The sequence below is a fragment of the Diceros bicornis genome, chromosome 40 (assembly GCF_020826845.1).
Source record: "Diceros bicornis minor isolate mBicDic1 chromosome 40, mDicBic1.mat.cur, whole genome shotgun sequence".
Classification (NCBI taxonomy): Eukaryota; Metazoa; Chordata; class Mammalia; order Perissodactyla; family Rhinocerotidae; genus Diceros; species Diceros bicornis.
The window spans coordinates 13,959,499-13,976,014 of NC_080779.1; the positions used below are offsets into that span (position 1 = coordinate 13,959,499).

A 16,516-nucleotide genomic window follows, 5' to 3' on the forward strand; every position below is an offset into this window, starting at 1 on the left:
GACTATGCTCCTAACATCCAAGGAGCAAATGATAAGATTAAGAATTTTAGAAAATAAAAATCTCTAAAAAATAAATGGAAACTCTAAAACTGGAAAATACATGAGACAAAATTAAGAAATCAAGAGATGTGTTTGAAACAGCTGAGGAGAAAATTAACGAACCAGAAGACAGATCAGAAGAAACAATCTAGAATGAACCATGAAGACTCAATAAGGTGAAAAATACAGAAAAGAGGAAAAGATAGAATGATACATTGATAAAGCTCTACAGGCAGAAAAAATAAAAAGAAATCGACCCTGGCCACATCATAACAAAACTACTGAAACCCAGGGGCCAGCCCCATAGCATAGTGGTTAAGTTCGGCACGTTCCACTTCGGCGGTCAAGGTTTGCAGGTTTGGATCCCAGGAATGGACCTACACCACTCGTCAGCCATGCTATGGTGGCAACCCACATATAAAAATAGAGGAAGACTGGCATAGATGTTAGCTCAGGCTAATCTTCCTCAAGCCAAAAAAGAGGAAGATTGGCAAGACATGCTGACTCAGGGCAAATCTTCCTCAGCAAAAAAAACTCCTGAAACCAAAGACACATGAGAAATTTAGGCTGATACCTGACTTCTCAACAGAAACAATGAAAGCCAAGACAAGGAAATAATATCTTCAAAGTATGAAATGAACAGAATTTCAGCAAAGAATTCCTCATTCAGTGAATATACCTTTAAGAATGAAGATGGGATAAAGATATTTTCAGAAAAGCAAAAATGGAATGTCTCACTAAGAGATTCATACTAAAGGAAATTTTAAAAGGTCTTCTTTAGGTAAGGAAGAAATGATCCCAAATGGAAGGTCACAGATGCAGGAAGAAATGAAGCGTGACAAAAAGCTAAGAATCTGAGTAAAGTTAAATAAATATTGACTGTAAAAAATAATAATAAGCTATTATGGGGTTTAAAAAAGAGAACTAAAATAAATAAGAACAATGATATATTAACTGATAATTGAATAAATGTTGTTCATGTATTCTATTTTTGCATTGTCTGGAAAGATGGTAACATTAGACATTGATAATTCAAAGATCTATGTTACAAGTCTTTCGAGTAACCACTAAAAGTAAGTGGAAAAGTACACAAGTTCATGGAAGGAGAAAAAAAATGGAATTAAAAAAAAAAACTCAAAGAATCCAAAACATGGTTAGGAAGGAGAGAAAAAGAAACAGAACAAATACGAAGGACTTAGTAAGATGATAAATATAAAACCAATATACTTCATTAATTACATCACATGTTAGATGTAGTGGGCTAAGTGCTCTAGGTAAAATAGAGAGACTGACAAATTGAATTTAAAAATCTCAACTATAAACTGTTTAAGGATACAGAAAGAGTGATAAAGATAGAAAAAGATCATGTAAATCAAAGCTAGTGTAGCTATATTAATACCAAAGAAAGTATATTTTAAGGGAAAAGGCACTGCTAGAAATGAATAAGTAAAATATAAATAAAATAAATAAATCAATGATAAGAGAGTCAATTCATCAGAAAGATATAAGTTTGTATTCACCTAATAAAATAGTACCAAAATATATAAAGCAAAAATTAACAACTCAGGGAGAAACAATCTACAATCATGGTGGGAGATTTTAACACACCACCCAGTAACAGAGAGAAAAAACACACCAGAGAAAAACCTCAGAACAATATAAAAGACTTGAATAAAATGAAAGCAAACTTGACTAAATAGAGAGAACAAAACACCCAACTACTGCAGAATAAAAACTCTTTCCAACCACATATTAAACTTTTACAATAATCAACTATTTTCCAGGTTGTAAATCAAGTCTCAACATATTTCAAAGGATAGAACCATGTATGCTCTCTATTCACAACGAAGTAACAAAAAGATAACTAGAAAATCCTCATGTTTGTAAACTAACAAATACACTTCTAAACAAATCATTGGTAACAGTTAATGTGAGAAAATGAAGATTAAAAAATATCAACCTATCAAGGGCCAGCCTGGTGGCACAAGCGGTTAAGAGCGCGCGCTGCGCTTCAGCGGCCTGGGGTTTGCTGGTTTGGATCCCAGGCGCGCACCGATGCACCGCTTGCCAAGCCATGCTGTGGCGGCGTCCTATATAAAGTGGACGAAGATGGGCACGGATGTTAGCCCAGGGCTGATCTTCCTCAGCAAAAAAAGAGGAGGATTGGCATTGGATATTAGCTCAGGGCTGATCTTCCTCAAAAAATAAATAAGTAAATAAATAAATTTAAAAAGAAAAACAACCTAAAAAAATTAAAAAAAAAAAAAAAATCAACCTATCAGAACTTGTGGAATTTGGGTAAAACTATGCCTAAAAAAAATTTACGGTTTTAAAAACATTAGGGGAAAAAAGACTAAAAAACCAAAAAGCCAAATATCCACCTCAAGAAGTTAGGAAAAAAGCCAGCAAATTAAACCTGAAGAAAGTAATAGTAATCTTTATACTCTGTATGAGGAATACTTTAGTAATAAAGGACAGAAAGTAATGACAAAGAAAAATACTTTTATTCATAGTGATTACAAACTATACTATTTATTTGTCTTATCTTTGTATTATCTTTTAAATTAAAAGAGGCTTTTTGTAGGCTAGCTTTAATAACCTAACCCCATTTATAACATTATCACTCTGAAAAAATGTATTCTAAATCCTAGGCAGCTATCTTACAAATGACCTGAAAAACCATTTATTCATAAAATGGTGATTCACACGAGGATTTAGGAACCATGGCATTGGAGAGAGCAAGACTGGTCCCTATCCCCAGGAAGGTTCATATGGCTTTCATAACCAGTAGCCTATTCTTTTAAATATATACACCTCTAATAACCACTAGATGTATCAAGGTGTGCTTATGCGTATTCACCTTTTTCTCTCTCCTCATCACTGGCCATAGCTTCCCAATCATCCAATCCAGCATCTTCAGGTTCTTCTTCCTCTTCTGTAAATAAAAGTTTTCATTAAAGCCATAGGAATTATCTAGAAATATGAGATTGCTTTTAGAAAAAAGTGGAAAATTACACTAACATAAAAAAGAAATGTTTTAATTATGCATATACATATACAATTTACAAATACATATACAAATACACATACAATTTCATTATCTTTGGAACTGTTTTTTTCAATACAACTAGCAGGTTGTAATTTACATTACTAAATCCTTCACAATTTCCTAGTATTTTTAATATACCAAATTAAACAACTCAGATTTCTTATTTGAGGTAATTACAATACAATATTAGAAACTCAGACATTTAAATGTTCCTTTAGATCTTGAAAAGAGTATACGATCACACTCAGTTCTTGAGGACAAATGAAATTTCACATAAATCTCCTTTTTGATCTTTCAACTTATACTTCATACATAAGAATTTATCTTTTTTTTTTTTTGCTTTAATCTCTATAGATACATACAAATACTACTTAAGTCACTTAGCTGAAAGTACAAAGCTATACCTCTACTACAGTTGAAAATAAGAATTGAATGTTGTGCTTACAACCCAGAAATAACCAGAAAGTTATAATTTTGAATATCAAAGACTTAATACTCTCCTTAACAATAATGACTCTATTTTTACTGATATCCATTCAAACAAAACTATTCTCAAATAAAAGGAAGATGAAGATTGAACATGTAGTATTTTCTCCCTGTAATGATTATTATTTTCCAGCAAGTTTGGGTAAGTCATTTTGAGGAGGAAGAAATGAGTCAGGTACATGTACCCCAAATATCCTTCTAAAGCAGCAATTCTTTCTACTGCTACAAACATCATCTAAAATAGTGAACTGCTATTAAGCATATGAACCTGAATTTCTTTAATTTCATCATGCTAAGCTGAGAGGAGTCCAAGTAAACAATCCTTATTATACTGACAATAGGAGGGGGAAAAAGAAAAAAAGGAACTGATAATATCTGTCACCAGTGTAGGTCAGTCTTGATATTCTCTAAAGCTGTTCCCACTCCCACTCCTATCTTTAAACTCTGGAGATTCTCTTGATTTCATTACCAAACGCAGATTTAGCTAGCCTCTGGCTCTACTATCAATATCTAGTCTCATGAAATAGAACAACGTCTGTCTTAAAAAAAAAAAAAAAAAAAGTCAGAGAGTCCTCCAACCTCAAAACACACACACGCACACAGATAATTTATGAATAAACTGAATCCTCTTATTGATTAGTAAACAGAAGCTGACCTCTAAGAAGGTTTAAAATGCCAATTTTTATGACTCTTAAAAAGTTTTAATTAAAAATGCTTTCAATTTGCTTCCAATGGATTAAATAAAGAACTTCATGTCTTCTTGGCACCACCTAAGATTTCTGACCCATAAATAAAAACATCAGAGAAAATCCAAAAACCTCTATCCTCTCTACAAAACATTTTACTGCCACTACTGAAAAGAACAAAATTGATTCAAGTCTCACTTCTGTACTTTTTCAAAGTGGAAATAAAAAGAAATGGGTTAAAGAAAGGAAGTAAGAAGAAAGAAGGCCATCCTGCCAGATATTTGGTTTCCTCAAACTAATGATAACTAAGACAACTTCTGACACATCAGTGCTACTTAACAGGGATTCATTAGTCAATGCTACTGGCCTGGTTCAGCAGGAGGCGGCGTCTCTTCTGTTTCTGGTACTCCCTGTTCCACAAGTTCTACAGCGGTGCTTAGTTCTATTGGTTCAGATACTGAAAAAAGGGCAGAAACCAAGTTAATAATACTTTTTCAAGTGCATAATTCCTGTTAGGATACTCTGTTAAGTATTGAATAAAAACCAGTACTGCAAAACTAAATTCTTTAGCAAGTTTAGAAAACATTTAAATACCAGCCTTATATTTTACAGGAAACAGTTTTTCTTTCTGCTCAAGGAATAGAATGTAAAATTACAGAAGGTTGAGAAGGAAACAAAAAATAAGAATGAAGCTGTGCTTTTCAGAGTTTAATTTAGTTCTTCATAGGGTAGAATCCAGATTTTTCAAAGTACTTTTCCATTAACCTGTCATTTGAATCAGTTGAGAATTATAACAATAAGAAACAAGGTATATGAAGTTAAGTTTCAACACGTAATTCTGATTTGTTGACTTCTTTTTAAAAGACATTCTGTTTTGAAGGTTGTGGGGGGAAAAGCAAACAAAATTGTTTCTAAATCACAGGCTATCTGCTATACAAACCTTCTTTATTTTCTAGCTGCTGTGGTGTTTTTTTCTTCTTTTTATCTTCATAAATTGGTCTTTTCTTTGGCAAAGAGTCTTTCGATGGCACTTCAACACCTGAGGGATAAAACGGAAAACTTCAGGTTTATATTACTTGCATGTCACCTAAAAAATATACCTAAAAAGATAACATTTCATTCACCCTAGAGATATATACCCTAAAATACAAAAGAACCATTCATGGACAAATCTCTTTTTTATATAAGGTATTTTAAAATTTACACACAGTCGAATTCCATGTTTTTGGCATCCAGTTCTGACTTTTGATAAATGCATCGAGTATGCAACCACCGTCACAATGAAGATGGAGAACAATTTCATCACCCTGTGCTGTTCTGTGTAAGCAAGCCCCACTCACATCCTTCGCCCCTGGCAACCACTGACCTGTTCTCCATTCCAAAAAAACTGATTTTTCCAAAATGTCACAGAAATGAAACCTGAGCATCTGGCTGTTGTCATCATAATGGAATTAAGAGTCATCCTCATTGCTGTATGTACCAATACTTCGTTTCTTTTTATTGCTGAATAGCATTCCTGGTACATACGTAACAGTTCCTTTATTCATTAGACAGCTGAAGGACACTTGAGTTTTCTAGGTTTTGACATTTACAAATAAAGCTATGAACGTTTATATGCAGGTTTTTGTGTGAACATTTCTCGAGGGTAAATATTTTGGAGTGGGAATAATGGGACATTAGGCAAATATGAATTTAATTTTGTAAGAAACTGCCACGTGTTTTCCAAAATGGCTTTACAAGTTTGCACCCCCATCGGTAATGCATGCGAGTTCCAATTGTTCTGCATGCTTGCCGGCATTTGGTAAAGACAGGTGTTTTTGGTTTTTTGTTTTTAATTTATTTATTCCAATAAAAGTGTAGTGATATCTCATTGTGGTCTTCATTTGAATTTCCCTAATGACTAATGATGTTGAGCATTCTTTTCACATGCTTATAGTTCCTTGGCAAAGTGTCTGTTCAAATCATTTGCTCATTTTTAAATAGGGTTGTTGGTTTTCTTATTGCTGAATTTTTACTTCTCTTTATATATTCTGCATATTAATCCATTGGCAGATATGTGATTTTCACGTATCTGAATTCTCCCAATGGTGTCTTTTGCAGAGCAAAAGCTTTTAACTGGACTTTACTTATCATTTTTTCCTTTTATGGATTATGCTTTTGAAATAACTAAGCACTCCTTGCCTAACACAAAGTCACAAAGATTTTCTCCCATGTTTTCCTCTAATAGTTCTATATTTTACATTTAAAACTTTGTATTTAAAAGTTGCATATTTTATATTTAGATGTACAATCCATTTTGAGTTAATTTTTATATAATGAGTGAGATTTAGGACTAGTTTTTTTGTTTGTTTGCATATAGATGTCTAATTGTTCCAGTATGACTTGTTGCAAACACTGTTATTTTATTTACTGAATTGCCTTTTACCTAGGACAGAAAAAACAAAACCATATATAGACTCCGTATTCTGTTCTATTGATCTATTTGTCCATCCTTTTGCCAATATCACACTATACTTATCACAGTCCTCCCTTAGTATTCTCAGGGGGATGGTTCCAGGACCATCCCTCCTCCCAGGATACCAGAATCTGCAGATGCTCAAGTCTCTTACATAAAATGGCACAGTATTTGCATATAACCTATGCACATATTTTAAATCATCTCTAGATTACTTATAATACCTAATACAATGTAAATACTATGTAAACAACTGTTATACTGTATTGGTTAGGTAATAATGACAAGGAAAAAAAAAAGTCCGTCCACATTCAGTACAAACACAACCATTGACTGTGTTTTGATCCATCTTTTGATCCACCACTGGTTGAATCTACAGATGTGGAATCCGCAGATATAGAGGGCCAACTGTACTGTGGCTTTATCATAAATTCTGAAATCAGATATTGTGAGTCCTCCAAGTTTGTTCTTTTTCAAAACTATTCTGGCCATTCTAATTTATTTTTTATATACATTTTAGAAATAGCTTATAGATATCTACAAAATATCCTGCTGCAATTTTGACTGGGATTGCATTAAATCTACAGATCAGTTTGGGAGAACTGATATCTTAACAATATCAAGTCTTCAAATCCGTGAACAAAACATCTCTCAATTTACATAGGTCTTTGATTACTTTCATCAGTGTTTTAAAGTTTTCAGCAGAGATCCCATAGATACTAGAATTTTAAGTCTTTCAGTATCTTTTTCTTTTTGGGGGCCTGCTACTGTAACAGACACTGTTGTGAAATTTTTGATTTTCAGTTGTTAACTGCTAGCATTCAGAAATACAACTGCTTTTTGCATACTAGCCTTATCTACAACCTTGTTAATCTCACTTATTAGCTGTAGGGTTTTGTGTTTTTTCAGGGGTAGATTCCATGGTATTTTCTATGCAAACAATTATCATCTGTGAATAGAGTTTTATATCTTCCTTTCAATCTATATGCCTTTTATTTATTTATTTTTTTGTCTAACTGCCCAAGCTAGGACATTCCAGTGCAACGTGAAGTAATTGTGGTAAGAGTGAACATCCTTGCCTTAATCACAATATTAGGGTTTAGCATTCAATCATTCATCATTAAGTATAATAGTTGTATGTTTTTTGTAGATACCCTTTATCAGAGTAAGGAAGCTCCCATTAACGCCCAGTTTGTGAATTTTTATCATATATATATGTTGAATTCTGTCAAATGATTTTTCTGCATCTATTGAGATGATCATGTAGCTTTTCTTTAGTCTGTTAATATGGTGAAATACACTTATAGATTTTGAATACTGAACCAGCTTTGCATTCCCAGGATAAAACCCACTTGGTCATGACAGATTATCCTTATACATAAATATATATAAATACACACAAATATACATATATGCATTACTGGAATCAAATTGCTAATATTTGAGAATTTTTGCATCTTTGTTCATGAGGGACACTGGTCTATAGTTTTCTTTTCTTGCAATGTCTTTGTCTCACTATGGTATAAGGGTAATGCTGTCCTCATAAAATAAATTGGGTAGTTCTGGAAGATAATGTTGATAACTGGCAATATTATTTCCTTAAATATTTGTTGGAATTTCCCAATGAAATCATAGGGGCCTGGAGTTTTCTTTGTTGGAAATTTTTTAGCTTAGATAAAATATAAATATAGAAGTATATTTTAAAAACAGATATAGGACTACCCAGATTATGTATTTCTTTGTGAGTTTTGGTGGTTTGTGCCTTTCCAGAAAAGGCTCTATTTTATCTAATCTTTTGAATTTATGAGTATAGAGTTGTTCATAGTACTTGCCTAATCATCATTTTAATAACTACAGAATCTGTAATGCTATCCCTCTGTACCCTTTCACTCCTGATATCAGTAATTTGTCTTCTCTCTTTTTTTCTTAGTCTAGAAGTTTATCAATTTTATTATCTTTTCAAAGAACTGGCTTTCAGCTTCATTGATTCTCTATTATTTTTCTGGTTATTATTATCTGCACTTTATTTCCTTCTGCTTACTTCACTCTTCTATTTTTTAGTTTCTTAAGATAGGAAGCTTAGACTATTGATTGGAGACCTTTCTTCTTTTTCTAAAACAAGTATTTAATACTATAAATTTCTCTCTAAACACTGCGTTTCCTGCATCCCACAAATTTTCATATGCTATATATTTTTTTCAATTCAAGATACTTTATAATTTTCAATGAGACTTCCTCTTAGACTCACGGGTTAATAAAAAATACGTTGTTTAGGGGTTGGCCTGGTGGCATAGTGGTTAAGTTTTTGCGCTCTGCTTCGGCGGCCTGGGATTCACAGGTTTGGATCCCAGGCATGGACCTATGCACAGCTCATCAAGCTATGTTGTGGAGGCATTCCATATACAAAATAGAGGAGGATTGGCACAGATGTTAGCTCAGGGACAATCTTCCTCAAGCAAAAAGAGGAAGACTGGCAACAGATGTTAGCTCAAGGCCAATCTTCCTCACCAAAAAAAAAAAAAAAAAGTGGGTTAATTTCCAAATACTTATGGATGTTTCTCTATACTTATAGAAAAAATATATACATATATATATTTCTATTAGTCATTTCTAGTTTAATTCTGTTTTGGTCCAAAAAAACCCATATTGTATGATTTTAATTCTTTTAAATGTTTTAAAGTTTGTTTTATGGCCCAAAAAATGGTCTATCTTGGTGAATGTTTGATACGAACTTGTGGTTAGGTGCATATACATATAAGATGGCTATATCTTTTTCATAAATTCACTTATCATTATGTAACATATCTCTTTATTTTCGGTAATTTTACTTGTTCTGAAGTGTACTTCAGATTAATATAACAACTCCAGCTTTCTTCGGATATCTGTTTTTATCCTTCTAATATATCTGCATCAGCATATTTAAAGTAGATAGCTTGTAGACAGTACATAGCTGACTCTTGTTTTTCCAATCTCTTTCTTTTAATTGATATGTTTAGACTATTCATATTTAACTCAATTATTAATATGATTAGTTTTAGGCCTATCATTTTATTATTTGATTTCTGTTTCCCATTCCCTTTTTCCTCCTTTCTTTTGGATTATCTGAATATCTTTTAGATTTCCACTTTAACTTATCTACTGACTTTTGGGCTTAATCTTATTTAGTGGCTGCTGTGGGAATGAGAATATTTATAGCTGACTTTCCACAGTATACTTAGAATGAATATTTTACCTGGCACATGAGCTATTCAGAGGTCAATCGGGGTCTTGGGCAGTGGTTTATACCCTGGTTCAGTTCTTGAAGTTTTGGCTATGCTTCCTTGAGTCTGTTCCAAGCACACACAGCTCCAGAGTGAGCCCAGGACTTACGTCAGTTCATAAACAGAATTACAGGATCCTCTTTCTCCAGCTCTCTTCTTTCTACAATTTCCCCTACACTCTCCGCCTCACAGGAGGCCCTTTTTCTGATTGCTCTGGCCAAAAAGACGAGGTCCTCTCAGAATTTTACTCTTTATGTTATGAAGTTCCACACACTGGAACTGCCACCTGGCCACAAGAGCAAGAGGAATAGGAAAAAAGTAATGGGGAGTCCCCTCAAACTCTTCAGATATCACAGACCCCTTTCCCTGGCTCCTCTGGCCAAAGAGAAGCAAAAAAATGAGTGCCCCACTCTAATGTTATAAAAAATTATTACTCAACAATGTATTCAATTCAAAGTGAACAAAACAAAAATTTTTGCCCCACACTCACCCAAAGGTCCACAAAAACCTCCACTATCATTACTTATCCCATTAATTTTGGACTATAAACAACTGAAATAGAAAACAAAAAAGTAGAAAATCCAAAATGAGGCCACCGTTGAAAGAATGTAAATTCTACCTTTATCCTATCCTTCTCCTTTCAGAATAAGTGTCTCTAGCAATCTGACAGGAATAGCAGAAAAATAAAAGTAGGTCCTAATTTAACACCTACTCTTCCAAACACTTATTTAGTAGTAATGCAAAGTTTGCCACCATTTAAATATCTTCTGATCATAATTATGATTAATCTGCTATGTTTGCCTTGAACTCTCAAATTTAAGGACTAAAATGACAAGTCAAGGCAAATAAATAGCATCAGGGAACTTGCTGCACATTTCAGAGTAATATGCTCACTGCTCTCTATTTAATAAGAGATTTTGGTCTTTGAAAGATACAGTGAAACATGACATAGATAAAATGTTTAATTTGTAATGAACTCACAAAAAAATGAAAACAGGTTTAAAGTGTGTGGTAAGTAGAATAATGGCCCCCCAAGATATCCATGTCCTAATGCCCAGAATAAGTGAATATGTTACCTAACATGGCAAAAGGACCTTGAGATGGGAGAGAGTATCCTAGATTATCCAGGTGAGCCCAATCTAATCACACGAGTTCCTAAAAGTGAAGAACCTTTCACTGAGGTACAGGCTGAGATCAGAGGAAGATGTGACTGTGGAAGAATGGTCAGAGTGATGCAACATTGGTGGCTGTGAAGATGGAGGAAGGGGGTCAAGAGCCAAGGAATGTCAATAGCCTCTAAAAGAAGACAAAGGAACGGAGTTTCCCCTAGAAACTCCAGAAACAAACGTAGCCCTGCAGACACCTTAGCCCAGTGACATCCATGTCAGATTTTTTTTTTGGTGAGGAAGATTGGCCATGAGCTAACATCTGTTGCCAACCTTCCTCTTTGTTTGCTGAGGAATACTGGCCCTGAGCTAACATCTGTGCCCATCTTCCTCTATTTTGTATGTGGGATGCTGCCACAGCATGGCCAGATGAGCGATATGTAGGTCCGCACCTGGGATCTGAACCTGTGAACCCTGGGCTGCTGAAGCAGTGCGCACAAACCCAACCACTACACTGAGACAGCCCTCTATGTCAGACTTCTGATCTACAGAACTATAAGATAATAAACTTGTGATGTTTTAAGCCACTAAATTTGTGGTAATTTGTTACAGCAAAAACAGAAAACATACTAAGTATAACAGAAATTTTCATTGCTATTACAAAACGAAGTTAATAAGTCCACTTTTTTTTGATATGGCCAGCTTGATAGCTGGTTAAAAGCAAATAAAAGTAAGATTCAATTAAAAAGTGACTTATCCAAAATGAAAAAGTTAGTATCAGGTCAGTAATTTGTTTTTGTTTTAATTCACAGTTATTATCAGTTTTGAACATCTGCTCTAATATTTTCTCCTAAATAGAGCAAATAAATAAATTTTGTCAAATTAAGACATGGCAGAGCAAAGCAATGTCAAATTTGATTTGCAAGCAACATTATCAAGTCTGAGAATACATCTTCACCAGTCAACAGTTAATGGTGAAATCCCAGAAGAGAGAGCCAGCTACAAGTGGAATGGTTCTCTATTGTAATCCTTCCTCTCCCTTCCTATAACAAACTTATAAGATAGGTTCCTCACCACCTCTGTTGGGTTATTGACATGGTCTTGCACTAAGGGCAGAAATTTTATAAGACAACAGTAAAAACTGTTTACTGCGGGGTTTTGAATGAAGTCTTTTTTTTTTTTTTTTTTTGTGAGGAGATGAGCCCTGTGCTAACATTTGCCAATCCTCCTCTTTTTTTTTTTTTTTTTTTGCTGAGGAAGACTGGCCCTGGGCTAACATCCGTGCCCATCTTCCTCCACTTTATATGGATCACCGCCACAGCATGGCTTGCCAAGCAATGCATCAGTGCGCGCCTGGGATCCAAACTGGCGAACCCCGGGCCGCCGCAGCGGAACGTGCGCACTTAACCGCTTGCGCCACTGGGCCAGCCCCTTGAATGAAGTCTTTAAAAAAGGAAAATTAATTAAAATGTTCTTAAAAAGTACGAATGTATGTATGTATCTAAGTGTTGAAATTGGTTAGAATTGTAAAACCAGAACTATCACTTTGATAAGACAAATATATTAAAACAAAGTAAAATGATAAAGCTGGCTGAGAATATGGAGATAATCAGCCTGACCAGAGTTTTCCCTCTGCAGTATCCTATACCTCGTAAATCAAAGCATGGACCTGGGGAAACCTGTTAGCTGGATGACCTGAAGGGTAGTCCCAACAACATCCTAGACCTGAAATCAACTGACTATTCCTCTCATGAGGGATTATTTAATAAACTGTTGTATTTGTAATCAGCATCAATACTTACGTGTGTTCAGACATTCCATTCACCTTGCAAACTGAGACATTACAATCAAGTTCTTACAGATGCTCTTTGCCCAAAGTGAGTTAATTCCAAATTATTTACAAAGTACTTGCTATACGCTTAGTAGTTACAGGCTAAGGGCTACAGAGCAGGTTGAAAACGTAACCTGCTACACATTTCAGAGTAATTATCTAAAAACATCTATAGATACTTACATTCTCTAAGAACATATTTTGGGCTCAACAAGTTTTATATTATTCTAGGTAATGAATGTGGTAACTGATCTTTACCTAAGCAGGTAGCTTTGAAAGATACGGTAAAACATAACACTGTAGCATCTTTTCATGAGATGTCTCAATGAGTGGACTGTGGAGGGCTTTTAATGTCAAGCTAAGAAGTTGAGACTTTTTTATGAATAGACAATAGGGAACCAATAAGAGGGCAAATATTGGGCAAACTATGAATAAGAAGAAGAGAGTAGGGCCAGAGATGCCACTTGAGACCATCTCTTCCAAGCCTGTCCTAAAGATTGATGCTAAATTCAGCATTTTAAATCATAATTCTCATTTAATCTCATAAGTACAAGCCACACTGCTCCATAAAATAGCATTTCCGAGACTAGCAAATTACTCCCTGCTTGGTCTCATCCCAAGTTCATCGTAAGTGCTTTCAGTCTTTCGCATAGCCATCCTCCTCTCATATCTGATATTTTGGTGCTAGTTGTACTCAGATTTGTTCCCTAACTTCATTTTTTAAAAATCTAAATCCCCAATTAAGAATAAAACTTTCTTAAATCTAAGTACTGTGTTTCTCTAAATTTACTGCTCCCAGCTGAACATCTAATGCATAATAAAGAGGTAGTCACACAGATCAGTTTAAATCGCAGCTCTAGGACCCTCAGCAACCTGTTTAAGCTCTCTGAGTCTCTGTTTCCTCATCTATGTGACGGAAATGAAAATAGCTATATGAGGAAACAGACAATGTCAAAGGTTTATTATAGTATCAGTTACATACCAAATACATAACAAATAGTAGATATTACTGTAATTACAGCATAAGCACCAAAATCACTGTAATACGAAAATCTGTGGAATGTAGGGACAGGAAATGAAGGGAGGTCCCAATATATTCTTCTCAAAGAAGCAATTTTATTTTAAACTATTTTAAACCATCTTACCTGTCAAAAATATAATTATATGTTCAGATTGTGGTCTCTAAAATAAAAGGAACCAAGGCTCCTTGAGTAAACAGCTGATTCCAGGTTTAGGGCAAAAAATGTGCAAGATGAACCTGAGATATCTTGTGTTAGAGAGCTAGGAAGAAGTCAAAGAATACTGTGGAGATGTGAAAAAATCACAGGGACCAACGTGAACGGGCTCCCACTGGCCAAAGAAGGTATAATTAGAGTATTAAAAACATAAATGACGTCATGAGATAAAAACATATCAATTATATAAAACTCTATTAAAATGATATACATCCAAAAAAACAAAATTAAACTCATTGGTCACCGTTGGAGGCTGAAAGGACGCCAATTAATTATTCTGAAAATTAATCAAGAAAAGGAAAGAATTAAGCGTTTATCCTGGCTTTCCTGCATGAACTGTATTTCAGGACACGTTTTCTTTAGAGAACAATTCTAGCTAATAAATGCAGAAGGAATAATAAGACTACCACAATTCTGCAGTTCCCAATGAAATACTAGATACAAGCAATGATTACCAATTGGACATTAAGATTATTAGGTGAAAAATCAATGGAGAACTTTTATAATGGACGAGGTTGCCAATACATAAATCCACTGATCTCTCTTGACATCACTTGAAGTGAGACAACCAGATCACATGTCTCCTGACGTGAGGCAATAGGAAATTCATTGCACCACTAGGAAGTAGCCAAGCTGCTAGATCTAAGAAATTACAAGGGATAGAGAAGTATATTAGCCAACACCAGGAGAATACAATTAGACAAATTCAGAATATGAGAAATTTCTAGAGAATCATCCAGTATCTCCAACAAATAAATGACATGCCAAAAACAGAAGTGGTAGTACTACCAGTGACAGACAGACATAACCCAAATGCAATGTGTGGATCTAATCTGGATTCCGATTTGAACAAATCGATTATAAAGGACATTTTGGAGACAAGTGGAAAAAATTAAACATGGGCAGAAAATCAGAGGATATGAAGGAATTAATTTTGTTAGATATAATAATATGTACTCTACTTATGATAAAAAATAAAATATTCTTATCTGTTACAGATACATAAAAAATAAAAGTAAAATAATATGGTGTCTGGAATTCCTTTTAAAATACTCCAGGAAAAATAAAATGGGTGGAGGGGGACAAAACAAGTATGGTAAATGTTGATAACTGTTGAAACTGAGTGATGGGTACATGGAGACTCATTTTACTATATTCTCTATTTTTGTTTATTTTGGGGGACAAAAAAAAACTTATTTATAGACACACTATCATTTACACATTTTTATCATAGTACAGAAGTCATCTCTCTAAATAATAAAATTATTTCACCTAGTCTTTACATTTTTATTGGAATTTTCCACAGCATTTTCATAGGAATTCTTCTTCTGATTCAATTTAATTCTTCTTTTGACATACAGAGATATAACTGCATGACAGAAGCTTCCAGCCTGTTCAGTTAATTAAGAATACTACTCACCCTGAGCTTGTAGAAGTTTAAGGGTAGCTTCGGCTCTGGCTCTGGCTTCTCTCTGGGATTTAGTCAAAAGTTTCCCTTCTTTTTTCAAGCGTTCTTTTCTTTCTTTTTCTTTTTGCTTTTTCCTTTCTCTTTTTTCTTGTTCCAATCTTTCCTATAAAAGAGTACATATCAGACAAAAAGTATGTTAATGAATTATAAAATTTAAATGTAAAAAACCCAAACTTCAAACAAAGCTGTTGTGATACATGCCAAGTATTATGTTAGGAGACTCTTAATGAAAATATTTTAAATGTTGTACATAATGATTATTAATTAATATCACATGGGAGTAGACTATGTGTTGGCAATGATATATAAACAACTTCTGTCTGTACCTGAGGAAATAAAGGTAGGATTTTCTGTACCTTTTCATCTTATTATTTATATCAGAACAATAATGTAACTGAATCACCATACAACTATGAAATTTTGAGAATTAGAAGGTTAGAGAGATTTTATAGAGAAGAGATTTTAAGTTAAACACAATGTCGATGTCACCAACTTCACGAAAACATACCTCTTCTTTACGCTTAGCTTCTAATTCTTCAAGCCGTTTTATACGTTCTTCTTCTTCTCTCTTCTGTCTTTCTTCTTCTTCTTTAAGCTTAGCCAGAGCTTCCTGCATAGCTTTAACTGTGGCTTTGCTAGGTCCTTTTTTCTTCTCTTTCTCTTTTTCTTCCTTTTCTCCTTTCTTTTTCTTCTTATCTTTTTTCTTTTTGTCTCCTTCATTGTCATCTACCAAAAAAACAGAGGCAGTTTAAAAAAAAAAAAAAAAGTCGTTTCCTAAGACAATGATCAACAAACCCCAGAATTCAAGGAACATAATGGGCTAAGGCTAATGCCACCAGCAGGCTAGGGTCTCATCAAGACATCCTGAGCACTTGGCTACTTGAGTACCCAGAACAGCTCA

General features: G+C 34.3%; 1 protein-coding gene across 1 annotated transcript in view; it reads right to left on the reverse strand.

Moving 5' to 3' along the window:
- The window catches only part of EIF5B (eukaryotic translation initiation factor 5B), a 90,074-nt gene that overhangs the window by 45,755 nt on the left and 27,803 nt on the right, over positions 1 to 16,516 (reverse strand). The window contains exons 5-9 of the mRNA XM_058534473.1: positions 16,124 to 16,341; positions 15,568 to 15,718; positions 5,201 to 5,299; positions 4,628 to 4,717; positions 2,900 to 2,974 (exon numbers count right to left, since the gene is read on the reverse strand). Of these exons, the coding sequence (XP_058390456.1) occupies positions 2,900 to 2,974; positions 4,628 to 4,717; positions 5,201 to 5,299; positions 15,568 to 15,718; positions 16,124 to 16,341 (633 nt within the window). The remainder of the gene's footprint in view (positions 1 to 2,899; positions 2,975 to 4,627; positions 4,718 to 5,200; positions 5,300 to 15,567; positions 15,719 to 16,123; positions 16,342 to 16,516) is intronic.